Below are 14,070 nucleotides of genomic sequence, written 5' to 3'. Positions count from 1 at the left end.
AAAAAACACTTCTAGTTCAAATACCATTACATCAACTCACTGAGTTAGTTTCAGGTTGCTTAACCTGCTGAAGATTACTTTAGTTATAGACACAGAAATGAGTGAAAATAAAATCAGTTTGAAATCTTGAATCCTCTTGCCTGCCTCCCTCATTCTATACTCAAACCCAGAGAAAAAACACCATCTTTTAAAACTGAAACCAGGAAAAATGATGTCGGCTAACTGAATAGAGCGCCAAGCTTAGACAGAACAACAACTGCAACATAGATTAAACAAAATAGGCCCATTTTAACTACTATGTCACAACATATAACAACCAGGAAAGCTACAGTCTAGGATCCCTTTAGAAACTGCTATTTCTGTCAGAAGTACTTCAGAGAGGCAATAAAGAGGACAGTTATTATTTCTGGTCAAGTCTCTAAAACAAGAGGAAAAATGTCTAAAGAGATTAGGATTACTTTTTAAATAAAGTTCCCATATATATTATAAAACAGTTTTCAAAAATGTAGTATTCTTTAGCTGGCTATACTTTTTTAGCTCTTTGGAAAATATACTTCTAAAATGTTACAACAAATTACTTGTTATAAATACACTCTCCACGTTTAAGTGTTTCACAACATGAGATGAGAAGCACTGACTCCTGTTTTATCATACTATCTCAGCAAACTAAAATGAAAAATAAGCTACTGTATAAACGATCTTTAAAAAATTAACAATATCGATCTTGTAGAATGTGTCTCTTTCTCTTTTAGATATTAGTCTTTATTCCAGTAATCACAAAGTTGTGTCACCTATTCACTTCAGCAATCAATTTAAAAAGTCAGACACAGGAAGTTAAACAGGTGATGGTTAGCTGCATACGCAGAGATGTGCTCACTATTCAAAAGTGCTTCTCTGACTGCAGAAAACAAAAAGAATAGGGACAGCATGTAGTGGCGAAACCTTCACTGCATATACTACGTAATAAAAGTAGTCTCTAGGTACTTTTATGACTCGCTTCTCACTAGGTATTTAAGCACTCCCAATGGAGGAAAAGTCCCAACACACTTTAAAATACACAGAGGTTTCCTAATATGTGCATAGACACAAACACATTTTGCAGTGTGTAGTGATCTGTAGAAAATTAAGGAGAGCTAGAGAAGGCCTTCAGATTGTCTAAAGATGTATTTTAAAACAGACAAAAGTTTACAAGCAGCAACAACTTCTTAAAACTAAAATTTATCCAGTAAGAAATATCTAGATTACAACTTTACATGTAAATAAAACATATGATTTTTCCATTAATAAGAAGTCCATACCTTTATCTGCTGTCTTCGAAGCATCGCAAGTTCCCTCATATCTCGAAACGGCTGTAGTAAGTATTGATAGAGTTCTGTGGTAGCTTCTGCAAGACTACTGTAGGCTTCATCTTCCATTTGATACAGTTCAAGCAGCTCTACCATGCTTTCTGTGTTCTTATGTTTTTCCAGAAGCTGTGAAAAAGGGAAAAAAATGCCAGTTCAGTGAATGTGTTCAAACACCCCTGCTATAAAATTCTAAAACTATTTATTTGCCTATTCTCTTCTATTATCTTCCCTCACCCACAAAAGCATCACTCAGACATACAAAGAAAATCTTAATCCCCACCCACACCTTGAACTAAGCCAGTCAAGTATGAGATTCCTCTGGTAACCTTAAGTCAAAACGTTCATCACTCCTACTGATCACTGCTTTCCAAGGGTCTCCAAAAGCTAACAAATGTGAGCACAAGGACATAAGAACAGCAGAAAGAGCAATTCAGTACAAGAACCTATAACGTATTAATCAGATATGCTATTTCACACATTTCCTACTTTCAGGTGTGGAGGGGAGAAGGAGTGACGGGAAAGGAGATAAAGAAGAGAAAAATCACATTTTGATCTTTCTAGGCATTTTTTCTTCTAGCCTGCCTGCACTCTGGACCCGCATAGCCCTGTTAAATTGGTGCAACTCCACTCACACGCACACGCTGATCTGTTTGTGTGAAAAAAAAGTGTGATCTACCTTTCTGGTAATTTTACCTTCTTCCTATGACTTTACCTTAGACAGCTCAGGTACAAAAGTTCAAATCCACAAAGTTGCCACTAGATTTTTTTAAAATGAAATTATCCAAATATTTTAAACTTTAAATAAAGCACTAAAATTATTTTTAATTCATCTAAAAAAATCACAGCTTCCTAAAATGTCTGTCCAATCACATGTGTACAAATTTGCTACGATTTTTTTTTTTCATTTATATGTTTGCTTTGCATTTCTTTGGGGCATTTGCCTGGGAAGACCTCACTGCAGCTGTAAATCTTTTACCATTTCCAAAAAATTATTCAACTGTTTAACTAAAACTAATCTCACAGAGACATACAGAAGTACTTGATGTATTTACAAAGACAGTATTTTCTGAAACTAATTCTCCTCTTATGTAATTTTCAGACCTTGAAAGTCAAAGTCTCTTCTCCTTTACAGCATCATCTCAAAAGCACGTATTCACAGTCCAGATTTATTTAAACTGAACACAGATTAGGGAAACTAAGGAATAAATGTATCATACCTTCTATCCATTCATTAAAGTTGGATGCCCACCTACTTGAGATATGCTCAGTATACTCAACTGCATCAAGTGGCAAACGTTCAAGCACAAGATTCAAAATATTATCTCACTTTTTGGAACTGATATGATTACTACTAAAAGAACAAGCTTCATCAGCACAGTATGGCGCGAACAGAAGATTGATAATTCAGATACTGCTACTAGACAGAGCCTTATCAACCTGATGAAGAGTCCAGGCTGCTTTAGTGCTACAGCGCAGCCTGCCAGCCCTAAAGGGGACATTGACACAGGAGACAGCTGGTGCTAAGCTGCCTGCCTGGAGGACCTCTCCCATGTCACTCTGTAAAGCAGCCTGATGGAAGCTTTCCTGCCCCAGATCAGAGTCAGCTGTACCATTTTTTAAGCTGGCTGCCATTCAGCTTTTAGCTTTCAAGACTGTCATGTAACAATAATGCCAGGTCTAGCACAGAATCCACTGAATTAGTAATGTCATAAGGCAAGCCAGGCCCTCCACAGAGGGTTAATCGGGTATGTTCAAATTTTCACACAGCCGGCATTAAGAGGATGCACTCTATCAGATACATGAAAATTCAGCCAGTACCTTTTAGTAAGATAGAGACATCGGTTAAGTTGGCCAAACGCCTAAATCCGCTTGGTACCTTAAAACTGTGCAGTTTTCAGTGTATTAGCATAAAAATAAATGAACAATTTTTGTGGCATATTTTATGTCCCACTGATGATTAATTCCCAACACAGACATTCAGTGTTTCTGTTCATTTACTTCAACAGCCTCAGTATGAATTTTTGACTTTCGCAATTTTTTAATTATATTATTAAAAGAAGTGGGTGGAGGAGGGAAGAGTAATATCCTGTACAAGCCTGACTAGTGCTAGACCCATTGAATACTGCATTTATTTTAAGAATCATGTTTCACAGATGTTACATTGTTCACAACTAAATGAATCCATATATTCTGGGCAACCATTATGCAGATAGACTCTAACCCACAAGAAACGCATTTTTTCCTCCAATTTAACAGCACATATATTTCATCCATATAACAAAGATTATTTCTGGCTTCAGTATTAAAAAAATATACTTTGCCTATAGAGCTTTAAAGGTAATACAGAGGACAGTGCAATTACACGCGAGTTAACCTGTTTTGAGCAAAATCCAAAGCTTGATTTAATCAATGAAAAGTCTTTTCTTACATTTCCTTTGCTATTCTCAAAACTTGAGCTGTTACTCCCTTTTCATTTTGCATAGTTTTATAAAACATTGTAAGATGATACCTATGCAATTTTAGCTAAAACAAGCATTAAAGATACTTCTCAGTCACTTACTAGGCTTTTTCATATTTTTAAAATAGTAACAACAGAATAACCTATTGTCATATGAATTTAGGTTTTCAGAAGCCTGACAGTACTACTTGCCATTTTTGGGAACAATTTTAAAGCTTTTTAATTGGAGAAGCATATTTAAAATCACAGGTAAAACTATGGAGTAGTTATTTTCAGAGAGCAGTACGCTGCTGCAGATGAAGCAGTTGTTAGATACTTCATCCTCTCCCCCAAACAGCAGTCCTAAGTATAAAACATCAAATCCTCCTGTTGATAAACTAGTAATAGGCTACATCGAGCTCCAGGCAATAAGTTCCAAAGAAATAAAACTCCAGAGTGCATAGAATTTGGACGCAATATTTCAGCAGTTGAACTTAGACAGTAAGTTGATCTATTAGAACATGCTTAAAATTGTTTCTATTCTCTTTTAAAACTCTCTTTAAATAGCAGTTTTCAAACTTCCTTATTAAAAACAAACACACCCACAACTTTTGGTAATCAGCAACACTCTCAACACTCAACTACAGGAAAACTGTACTATAGGTAATTTACTTTTCTCTCTCTTATATGCATGATCCCTTATTTTAAATGTCAGCTTTTGTGGTTGAAAGATCAAGCCTTGCCAGAACATTTAGCTTTCTGTTTGCATGATTGCATTACCATTAACATCTTTTGCTTTTTAATTTAGAAAGAGTATTTGCATTACTTTTGCAGCTGAGTATCTCAGTTAATGACCAAAACCTGATTTTCCAATACAGATCTAAAACAGATTTTATTGTTTGGGACAGAAACCATCTGCAAACACGCAAAAGACGTATACAGACAGTTGTGGTGGCACAGGTAAATAAGGTAATATTGCCCAGCATGAGAAGTGCTGGAATCAGCGCTACATCAGTCTAACTTCTTAAGATTAGAGGAAGATACAAATAGGTGAGCTGTTACGAAACTGATTTGGAAACCACAAAATTTATAATTGGTATTTAAAGCAATCATCCACCTACTGAGTGGACAAAATACTGAAGGGTCCGATTTTTTCAACCAGGCTTCTGAAGATAGAGGATTGAACTCTACGCCAACACGCAGCAAAGGTTAATGTCTGGATTTTGGCAGGGGTTTCTGTACGGCTGTTTACAGAAGAACTAATTAAAATAATCAAGCCAAACCAAACATATGTATAGCAAACAAATTTATCAAAGTTTGCAGTTATTCTAAAAAACAAACAGTAAACAAACAAACAAACAACACACAGCGAAGTAGTAACAAGGGTGTTTAGTACCTAACTAAAAAAAGAGAACACTTTCATAAAACGTTTCATGCCGTCTTCTAGGCCTGTGAAGAGCTGCTTACATCAAGTGAGCCACATTACTCCTTAAACCCTGTTTAAAACCGTCTTTTATCATGGTATTTACTAGAGAAATTGACTGCGGACAGCACACCAGCAGGCAAAGACCAGCACTCTGCAGACTGGCCATCTTGGCTGCCTTTCACTCTTATGGCTATCTTCCTTTATACTTTGTTACTGCTCCAGGAGCTGTTAACCTGTCACTTTTGTCAAGTTCACTTACACTGTCTGCCAAAACCCACCTCATTTCAATACACTACCTGTAATACAAGTCAGCAGAAAAAGGAAAAACTGAACTACTCGGTAAGAAGAACTGTAGTAGTATTTTCAGGTAGCTACGTGATACAAAACATCATTTCAACGTATCTCAGCAGAACTGTGTTTATATGCCAATAATTAAAAAAAATACACACCTCCTTTTCTGTAAAGAAGACAAATGTATGTGTGGCAGCATGGCAGAAGCTGCTTTTGTTTTAAGATGGCACTTGTCTGATCGAAATAACTCACCTTATTGCATGATGTGCCATTCCAGAGTAATACCATCATTGCAAACTAGTATCAATAAAAGCCAGCTATTTGTTTGAATTCGATACATTACCTGGAATGGCACAGCCACAAATAGGCTATAATAAATCATAGCAAACAAGGGCTAATTATGTAGGAATGCCATGCTTTTTTTCCTGCTCTCAGTAACACAGGAATAAGTATTTATATTATAATGTAACTTGAGGAATAAAATAGATGAGTTTACCATACTTCAAAGTTAACTCTGGGACTCCTATTCCTACCTTTGGAAAGGGGCAAAATAATGAAAAGGCAAAGTCATTAATGAATCACTGAGCAGTTGGAACACAGTAATATTGAACCAAAAGACTGGTAGGCAATACCTCACCCTGAAGGCTTGGCCAACACCTATGTTCTACTCATGTCCTAATAAGTTCTAACTTTTCCTGCAGGAGTCCAATCAAAAAACACCCCAAAACCAGAACACTAAGAACACACATTAAGATAAGTGTTCATGCTATGCCATAAAATACATTAACTTTTGGTTCACAGAACCTCTGTTCTGTGCTTCTTACCTATGCTTTTAGTTAGGAAAACATTTCCAAGAGTATCAAAATCGACAGCCATCTAAATAGAATAAAATTTGCATACAACGAACGCACTAAAGGGAATATTACGACATTACTTTTAGAGCCCCTTTCTTTGTGTAAGGTTCGCAGTGTTGGGGCACATAGGCCTAGCTAAACACACACTCTGCTAAAGAGTAAACATTCTTCTAGGAAAGCAATTGTGGAAAGAAGAAAAAAAATTCTACAGGTATGATCAACTTCACTCTGAAGTCAGTTCACAGGACGCGCGACATCAGCACTGAATTAGTACTCTTAGTGCCAGTTTCACAATACATTTGATGTGGCAGAAGATATTCTTAAATGTCTGATACATAATATTTACAAAATATTAATCTAATGTTAGACCTTAAAATCTAGATCAAAGGAGATGGAGCACTGTGGCAAAACCGGACTCAGAGCACTAGTAAGGATGAATTTACTTCTTAAAGCTGAGCTGAACTAATGGCTTGCTCCTACTGAAAGGAGATCCCACTTTCCATTCCCCTTCCTTTTCTTCTTCCACCTCCACCCTAGTTCCCTAGTGCTTCCCTAGTCCCTTCTGCTCTCAGGAGCATTTTCCCACTACCTCCATCAGCCTAAATTGGTCTTTTTCAGACCTTCAACAAAGCAACTGAGCAGCTGGCAGAAAAACATTTTTGGAATTTCCCTCAGATTAATTTCCTGCAGTTTAATGAGTTGAATTAGCACAACTCCAGGAAAGGAAGAGGTAGGATCTCCCCCTTTCAGCATCAGTAAACTGATGAAAGGTAAGTTACGTATTAGGACACGAGTCAGCTCTTCAGCTCCCTTTGATAGGGTGCCTGGCTACTTAGCCACCTTCAAACTTCAGACCACAGCTGGTGATTAATTCAAGTGGACCTCTGCGCCACTTCCAAAGCCTACTACAGTTCAACACGGAACCAACCTCTGCAGCACCTCACCTGAAGGTGAAAGCATGGAAAGTCAGGCCTAAGAAGAAAACAACACTATGCATGATCAAACCAAATTTTGAAAGTTTCTAAACTAATGATTTTTGATTTAAAAGCTGAATACAACATTAAACAAGGAACAGAATCCCCACATTTACAGCCCGGTATTATTAACTAATAAAAGGCTAAATAAGGTATCAAGAAACTCCTGAAGTCCCATATTGCGCACACTATTTTTCCTCCCACTCTAGCAGCAAATAGCATGTAATTAGCAAGCTATTAAATCACTTTCCTAACAGTACAACATTTCAGAAGACAGTAATTTAAATTAGTATCAGAACTGTGTTCTGTGTTGTTATCCATTCGGGTTGGTTTTTGTTCCTGTTTTCACAGAGAAATGGGGGGGGAAGGATACACAGACAGAACGTTAGGGAGAAACAAAACCCAGCCAACTCTAATGTGCGGGCTTAGTATTTCTGATAAAAATCTTCATGTTGAACCGCAGAAATAAAAGAAGCATGATAAAACACAGTTGAAATAATACATACAGTTTATCTATTAATCCAACTCTTCCCAAACTGATCCAATAATTCAAACACTTTTGGATTTTTTTTTTTTAAAACTCTTATCCATACACTCTTCCCTTCCATATGTGGAATCTTTGCTAAATTATACTACTCTGAAGTGAAAAGGGGGTACAAATTATAGTCTGCGACCCCTGATGACTGTAAACAAATATTGCTCTCCTTCAAAGACCAAAAAAATCCTACTTTCTACTGCTGGAAGTCATTTGCTTCTAGTGACAGCAAACTGCAGTAATTTGGGCTCTGAAGCCAGAGTACTATTTTTAGGAAAATTATAACTTTTTAGAAATGTCTGAGACAGATCTACAGTTTTTCCTCCCTCAAAAGCTTTACAACTGCTGCATTCATGCATTTTTCCCTTTAATTTTCCTTAAAACAGAGATGTAAAGTACACAATATTATTTCAGCTCTTTTTTTAAACAAGCACTAATCTAAATTGGTCCTATTTGGAGCACAGGACTGGACTTGGCAGCCTGCAGAGGTCCCTTCTAACAGAATAATCTTCCAATACAATAATCTATGATTCCAAGTTATCAAAAACTCTTTTACAAAACTCTATTTCTGAAGTGTCTGAAAACAAGCCATGATGCAATACTGTTACGTGAAAAGGTGTGCTACAATTCATTTAAGATGACTCACATAAATTGTCTGCAAGTCATCACAAACGAATGCTAATTAAATCTTTAAAATATATTTTTCAAAGGAAAAAAAAAATCCTGTTCCATCACACCAATAACATAACAATTTTTTTTAAAGAGGGTCATATAAACAGTTGTCCACAGTTGCATTTTGAAAAGTATTATAATAGTAGTATAAAACAACAACTTGGAGTATCTTTTCAGAAAGCAGAAGTACTCATTTATACTTTCAGAAATCACGAAAAACGTTGCTGAATGACACACTGGAAGCGTTTTATAACATCTTTTCAGGAGAAACTTGTAGCCAAAAACTAAATTCATGTCCCCTAAACATTCAAATTTTTCTGAATGGGTAATGTTTCTCTGCCTCAGATTATAAAAAAATTCCTTACCATTCCACTCCATTTGTAACTTTTACTGTACGAATACCACAAACAGAAACAAATAGACGAGGAGGAAATCCAGAGAAAATCCAGAGGAAATCTTACAAATAAAAGCTTTGCAACTGAAAACAACTTCCGCCAAAATTTTTGCAACCAGTCAGAGTAAGAGGCAGATAGATCACCAGCACTCTATTTACATCTACTCTAAATAGCTTTAGATGATGAGCTTCAAATGCCAGCCTGCCAAGGGAGCTGTCTTCACATCAAAAATCCTCTTGGGCTATGACTAGGAAAGTTAATCAAAAAGTAAAATCCAAACTGCACAAATGAATCTCTAATAGGAAGTTATTAAGAAGTAAGGACACAAGTGAAAAGCAACAGCTAATAAACAAGGAGACATTTGTGGAGACATTGCAAGATTTAGTACCAGTTTCACAGCAGAGTGTCTCCAATGCCTTCAGCGGGGTAAGTATCTTTTTATAGTAGGGATGAATTTAGCATTGCTTGTTAAAATTATTAAGACTAAAAATGGTTTCTTCAGATAGACTAATAATGTTTCAGTTTAACTATATTCAGGTCCATCTCCTTCAGAAAATGGTTGGCCAAGTTTCAACAACTAACTAAAACAGAAACACATTTCCCATATCAATTTATAGCATTTATGACTAGAAAATGCCATGAGATCATCCAATCTCCCTGTCCAACAGATTTGGAGCATTTTTATAATCCTGTTTCAAGTTATCCAAGGGCTTCAGTAATTTTTCTTAAAGACTAACCCATATTCTAGCAGATGTCACCATCAGATTTCTAGATGAGATCATATCATTACTTTCTGTAAGGACACAGTAATTCTTTCATTCCCATTCTTAAACATTCTTGCATGTTTGCTATTAAACAGCACTGCCCTCAAAGCAAGTATTTTCAGTGAACTATCCAAGATCTTTGTTCTGAATGGTTATGGTGATGCTAGTACCTTACAAGATGTATGAGTAATTCAAACAAACTGTTCCACTGTATATTAACTTTGGCTCCCTTCCTCAAAAATTCTCAGTCTTCTAATATAGATCAGTATAAATAACATGGTTAAAACTAGAGTTGCCATTATCAATAATATGTCACTTTCCCAGATTACTGTCATGCTGCATACCAGGAGCAGTACAAAACTTTTGAACACTCATTTTTTAAGACAGCAAAATGCTGATGACAACAGAATATCTTATTTATAGGCTTTTATTACATAGTAAATTAACAATAACTTGTGACAAACCTTTAAAAATAAAGTTAATTGCTTTGTAATTAGTTCTGCTTGTTTTCTGGGATAGAGGCAAGAAACAATGAATAACTTTTACATTACTGGCACTTGGGTCTGGAATTACCCAAAACTGCAAGATATGTTCTAGGCACAGATTCCTCTACAGAGTTCAATAAACGTTCATTTGTTTCTCTTATTTTTGTGCGGTACTTAAAAAAAAGAGAGAGAGCAAGAAGAATTATGACATCAGCCATAGTAGAATTACAGCATCACCAAATCTCAACAGTTGATTCTTCTCTGGAGAAAATAAAGGATGAGGAGGATTGAGCCGTGTTTAGAAGACACCCTCAACAGCTAAAGCAATGGACTCAATATCTCACAACATATCCTCATTCTACTGCCAAGCAGTATTTAACAGATAGCACTCTGAGCACCAGCTCAAATACATCCTTCCCTCTACTCAGCAATGGTGAGGCCACATCAGGAGGGCTGTGTCCAATTCTGTGCTCCCCTGCAGAAGACAGACATGGAGCTCCTGGAGCAAGTCCAGCGAAGGGCCACAAAGATGATTAAGAGACTGGAGCAACTCTCATATGAGAAAAGGCTGAGATACCTAAGACTGTTTAGCCTGGAGAAGAGAAGACTCAGGGAATTTTATCAACGTTTATAAATATCTGATGGGATGATGTAAAGAAGATGAAGCCAGACTCTTCTCAGTGGTGCCCACTGACAGGAAAAGAGGTAATGGGCCCAAATTGAAACACAGGAAATTCCACTTAAGCATAGGAAAACACTTTTGCACTGTGAGGGTGGCTGAACACTGGAACAGATTACCCAGAGAGGCTGTAGAGTCTCCATCTTTAGAGAGATTCAAAATCTGACTGGACAGAGTCCCTGGGCAACCTGCTCTAGGTGACCCTGCTCGAGCAGGGGGATTGGACCAGACTAACTCCAGAGGTCCCTGCCAACTTCAACTATTGTATGCGTCTGTGGTATATGAAACAGTTAATCAAAATGGGTCTTAAGGATATCATAATTCTCCTCCCCTCTCTTCCTATCCTATCTTCCCTCTCTCCTTATTACAATCCTTACGGTTAAGTTTCTGCCTCCTGAAAAAAATAAAAGAATCCCACAGATGTATTTTCAGTTGGACAGAGTCCCTACTTTGACTGCGTTCTCTTGAATAGCAGTAATTTCCTAGTGGACTATGATGGTATGACTCTACTAATATTCAAGAAATGGATTCTAAAAACACCTCCCAAAAGAGATCACATGACTATCTATGGAAAAATGGTAGATCCAGCTTTCTGGCAGCTTCTCCAGCTCTGTGGTAGCAATATTACATATATAAAGAGCAACATAAACCCCAGTGATCATCTGTAAGAAGCGTTTTGTAACATTACAAAAAGAAGTGTAGAAACATGTAATGATTAGAAAGAATCTGCCTTCTTATGCTAAGCCTGCCTGTGTAACACTACCTCAGCCAGAAACTGAGGGGAAGAAAAAGTTTTCAGAGTTAGAAAGCAACGCTGAAAGGCACCGGCATGATGGCCTAAGTCCTGTAAGATATTTAATACAAGAGGGAGAAAGAAAATAATGGTGGAAAAAGGGAGAAAAAACATGTAAAGAAGAGTAAGGTAAACTTGAATCAAAAACAATCCAACATTAGATCTAAACACTACGAAATGAAGTGGGCTGTAAATTCCAAGGAGCATAATGGGTAACAGAACGTTTATTATGTGGGTTATATGCACCTCTTCAAAATATTCTGGCATACAAAAATGCTGCAACTGCATATCAGCTAGAACAACTTTAACAGGAAATGGAGGAAGGTCTATCCCTATACCTTGGGAAATGAACAATTCACATTTTGAACTGGAAAATGAAATAACTTTACCTTGTCATGAGAATATTCCCTCAACTACAAGATAAAAATTGCTGCTCAACTCCAGTTCAGACAGTTAAACAGAGCCTATATTGTATTTTATTCCCATTTTTCTTCTCAAGTATTTGGATAGGAACGAGAACTATGAGACTGGCAAGCAGTTTCTTTAATTTCTAAAGATTAAGTTCAAGCTTACTGGGCTAAACGTCATACTGAACAGTACTGCTACATTCTTATAGAATGCTATTATTATTTTTGATGTAAGACTTAAGTTTTATCAGAAAAGCAAATTCTTCAGGCAGTTGTCCTTTTCTTTGTGTACATATCACTTACACTTCTTTGCATCTTGAAGGAATGAACACTATTATAAGCCTTCTACTCTTCAAATACAGTAGTGTTCTGGATCATCTTCAGCTGGCTCTTGTCAGACTAACAAGGCATTAACAAAATAACACATGAAGTCTATCCACACACGCATGCCACACGTGGCTTGTGGAAAGGGGGGAAAAAAATGAAAAAAACATAAAAAAATACATAAAATCTAGGAGAAGTATCCTACTGAGACTGGAAAAACCTGCCTGGATGCAATCCTGTGCAATGCGCTCTAGATAACCCTGCTTGAGCAGGGGGGTTGGACTAGATGATCTCCAGAGGTCCCTTCCAACCTCAACCATCCTGTGATTCCGTGATAAAACAGAATTAAAAGCAACAAGCAGTAGGAAAAAATAAGCATCAAGTCAGGAAGACATCACATAGAAGAACGACAAATAATAAAAAAATTCTAATTCAAAGGTAAATAGCAATTTTGCATAGGGCTTAGGTCTTGCTTCACAAGCTAAGGAGAGAAGCAAACACTGTAGTAATGTGGTCTAATGTCCTTTAAATACTGAATTTCTAGAAACCATTTTAAAGCGTGCACTTTAGAATGCACGCTTTAAAAACTTCTGGCAACTGTGTGTTCACCATACGATTAAGCTGTTGCACTATTTAATTACCCTTTCTGCTATAAAGGTCCAGGAATCTCAAGTGATATAAAACCCTTTCTATGTTCCTTCTATGTCTTCCAGTAGTATCATCGGTCATAACAGAATATTTAACTTGTAGCACATATTTACATACACAGAACACATTTCAGAAATTCCCTGAAACATTCTGAAGAGAAAAATATCAACCTGACTTTAATTTTTATTATTTCCAGAAGAGAAGGGAAAAAACAACACTCCACTGTCATTCTGCTTATTTGAAAATGTAGCACAGTATCCTTACTGTTGGGTCTCATGCTTGCAGAATGAGTCAGGTGTGAACTTCCAACCTCTACAGATGCCGAGCCTTTAAAATTCTTATTAACTTAGGACTAGTTCAAAACGGCCAAAAATAATTGCTAATGACTCCAACTACAGATTAAATAAATGAAAAGATGATGGCTGGCAAGGATAAACACTGAGAAAACATCTTCGGTTGGACAGCAACAGAAGTACTAGCCAGAGTATTATTATCATGTGGCTGTTTCCTATAAACATGGAGACTACTTACCTATTCTACACAGTTTATTCTACAGCTGCTAATAGACACTAAGTTTTGGTTAGTACTAACTCATAGTACTGGTACAGGACTTAAATAGCCTATTTATGAAGAATTCCGGAGAGAATCAAAATAGTTTTACTGAAAACAAGTGTTGTCACTACAGCTAATGAGTGCATACAAACAGCTTTCAAGCAAAAATAGGTAGAATTCCCAAAACGCTCAGCATTAGTCTAATTCTGTTCTATTCATGTCAATAGAAAAAAAAATATCAATAGTACATCTTCTTTTAAACCTCTGTGGTCCCAAAGTTAAATTTGAGCCAGTGCTATGCTTTCTCACAAGATACATAAGGTATCTTCTGAATCCAATAACTGCAGTTAACATACAGGATTCAGTTGTCTTTGCCTCTTGCACAGAAAAACGTTTCACTGGTTTGGATGAAAATCTTACTGACAGTGATTTCAACGCTAAATTGCTCAGTAATCCAAAAGTAAGTAATACAAAACAATCTAAAAAAA

At 36.7% G+C, this 14,070-nt stretch overlaps 1 protein-coding gene across 3 annotated transcripts in view; it reads right to left on the bottom strand.

Moving 5' to 3' along the window:
• The window catches only part of LOC104152956 (junction-mediating and -regulatory protein), a 65,654-nt gene that overhangs the window by 46,501 nt on the left and 5,083 nt on the right, over nt 1–14,070 (bottom strand). For all 3 annotated transcript variants that reach the window (XR_696101.2, XM_009688578.2, XM_009688577.2), the window contains exon 2: nt 1,299–1,472. Coding sequence is in view for 2 of the 3 variants with exons in the window: in XM_009688578.2 (XP_009686873.2) it covers nt 1,299–1,472 (174 nt within the window). In the remaining variant the exon portion in view is untranslated. The remainder of the gene's footprint in view (nt 1–1,298; nt 1,473–14,070) is intronic.

This window comes from Struthio camelus, chromosome W (assembly GCF_040807025.1).
Source record: "Struthio camelus isolate bStrCam1 chromosome W, bStrCam1.hap1, whole genome shotgun sequence".
Taxonomy (NCBI): Eukaryota; Metazoa; Chordata; class Aves; order Struthioniformes; family Struthionidae; genus Struthio; species Struthio camelus.
This window is presented reverse-complemented; position numbering and strand designations above follow the sequence as displayed.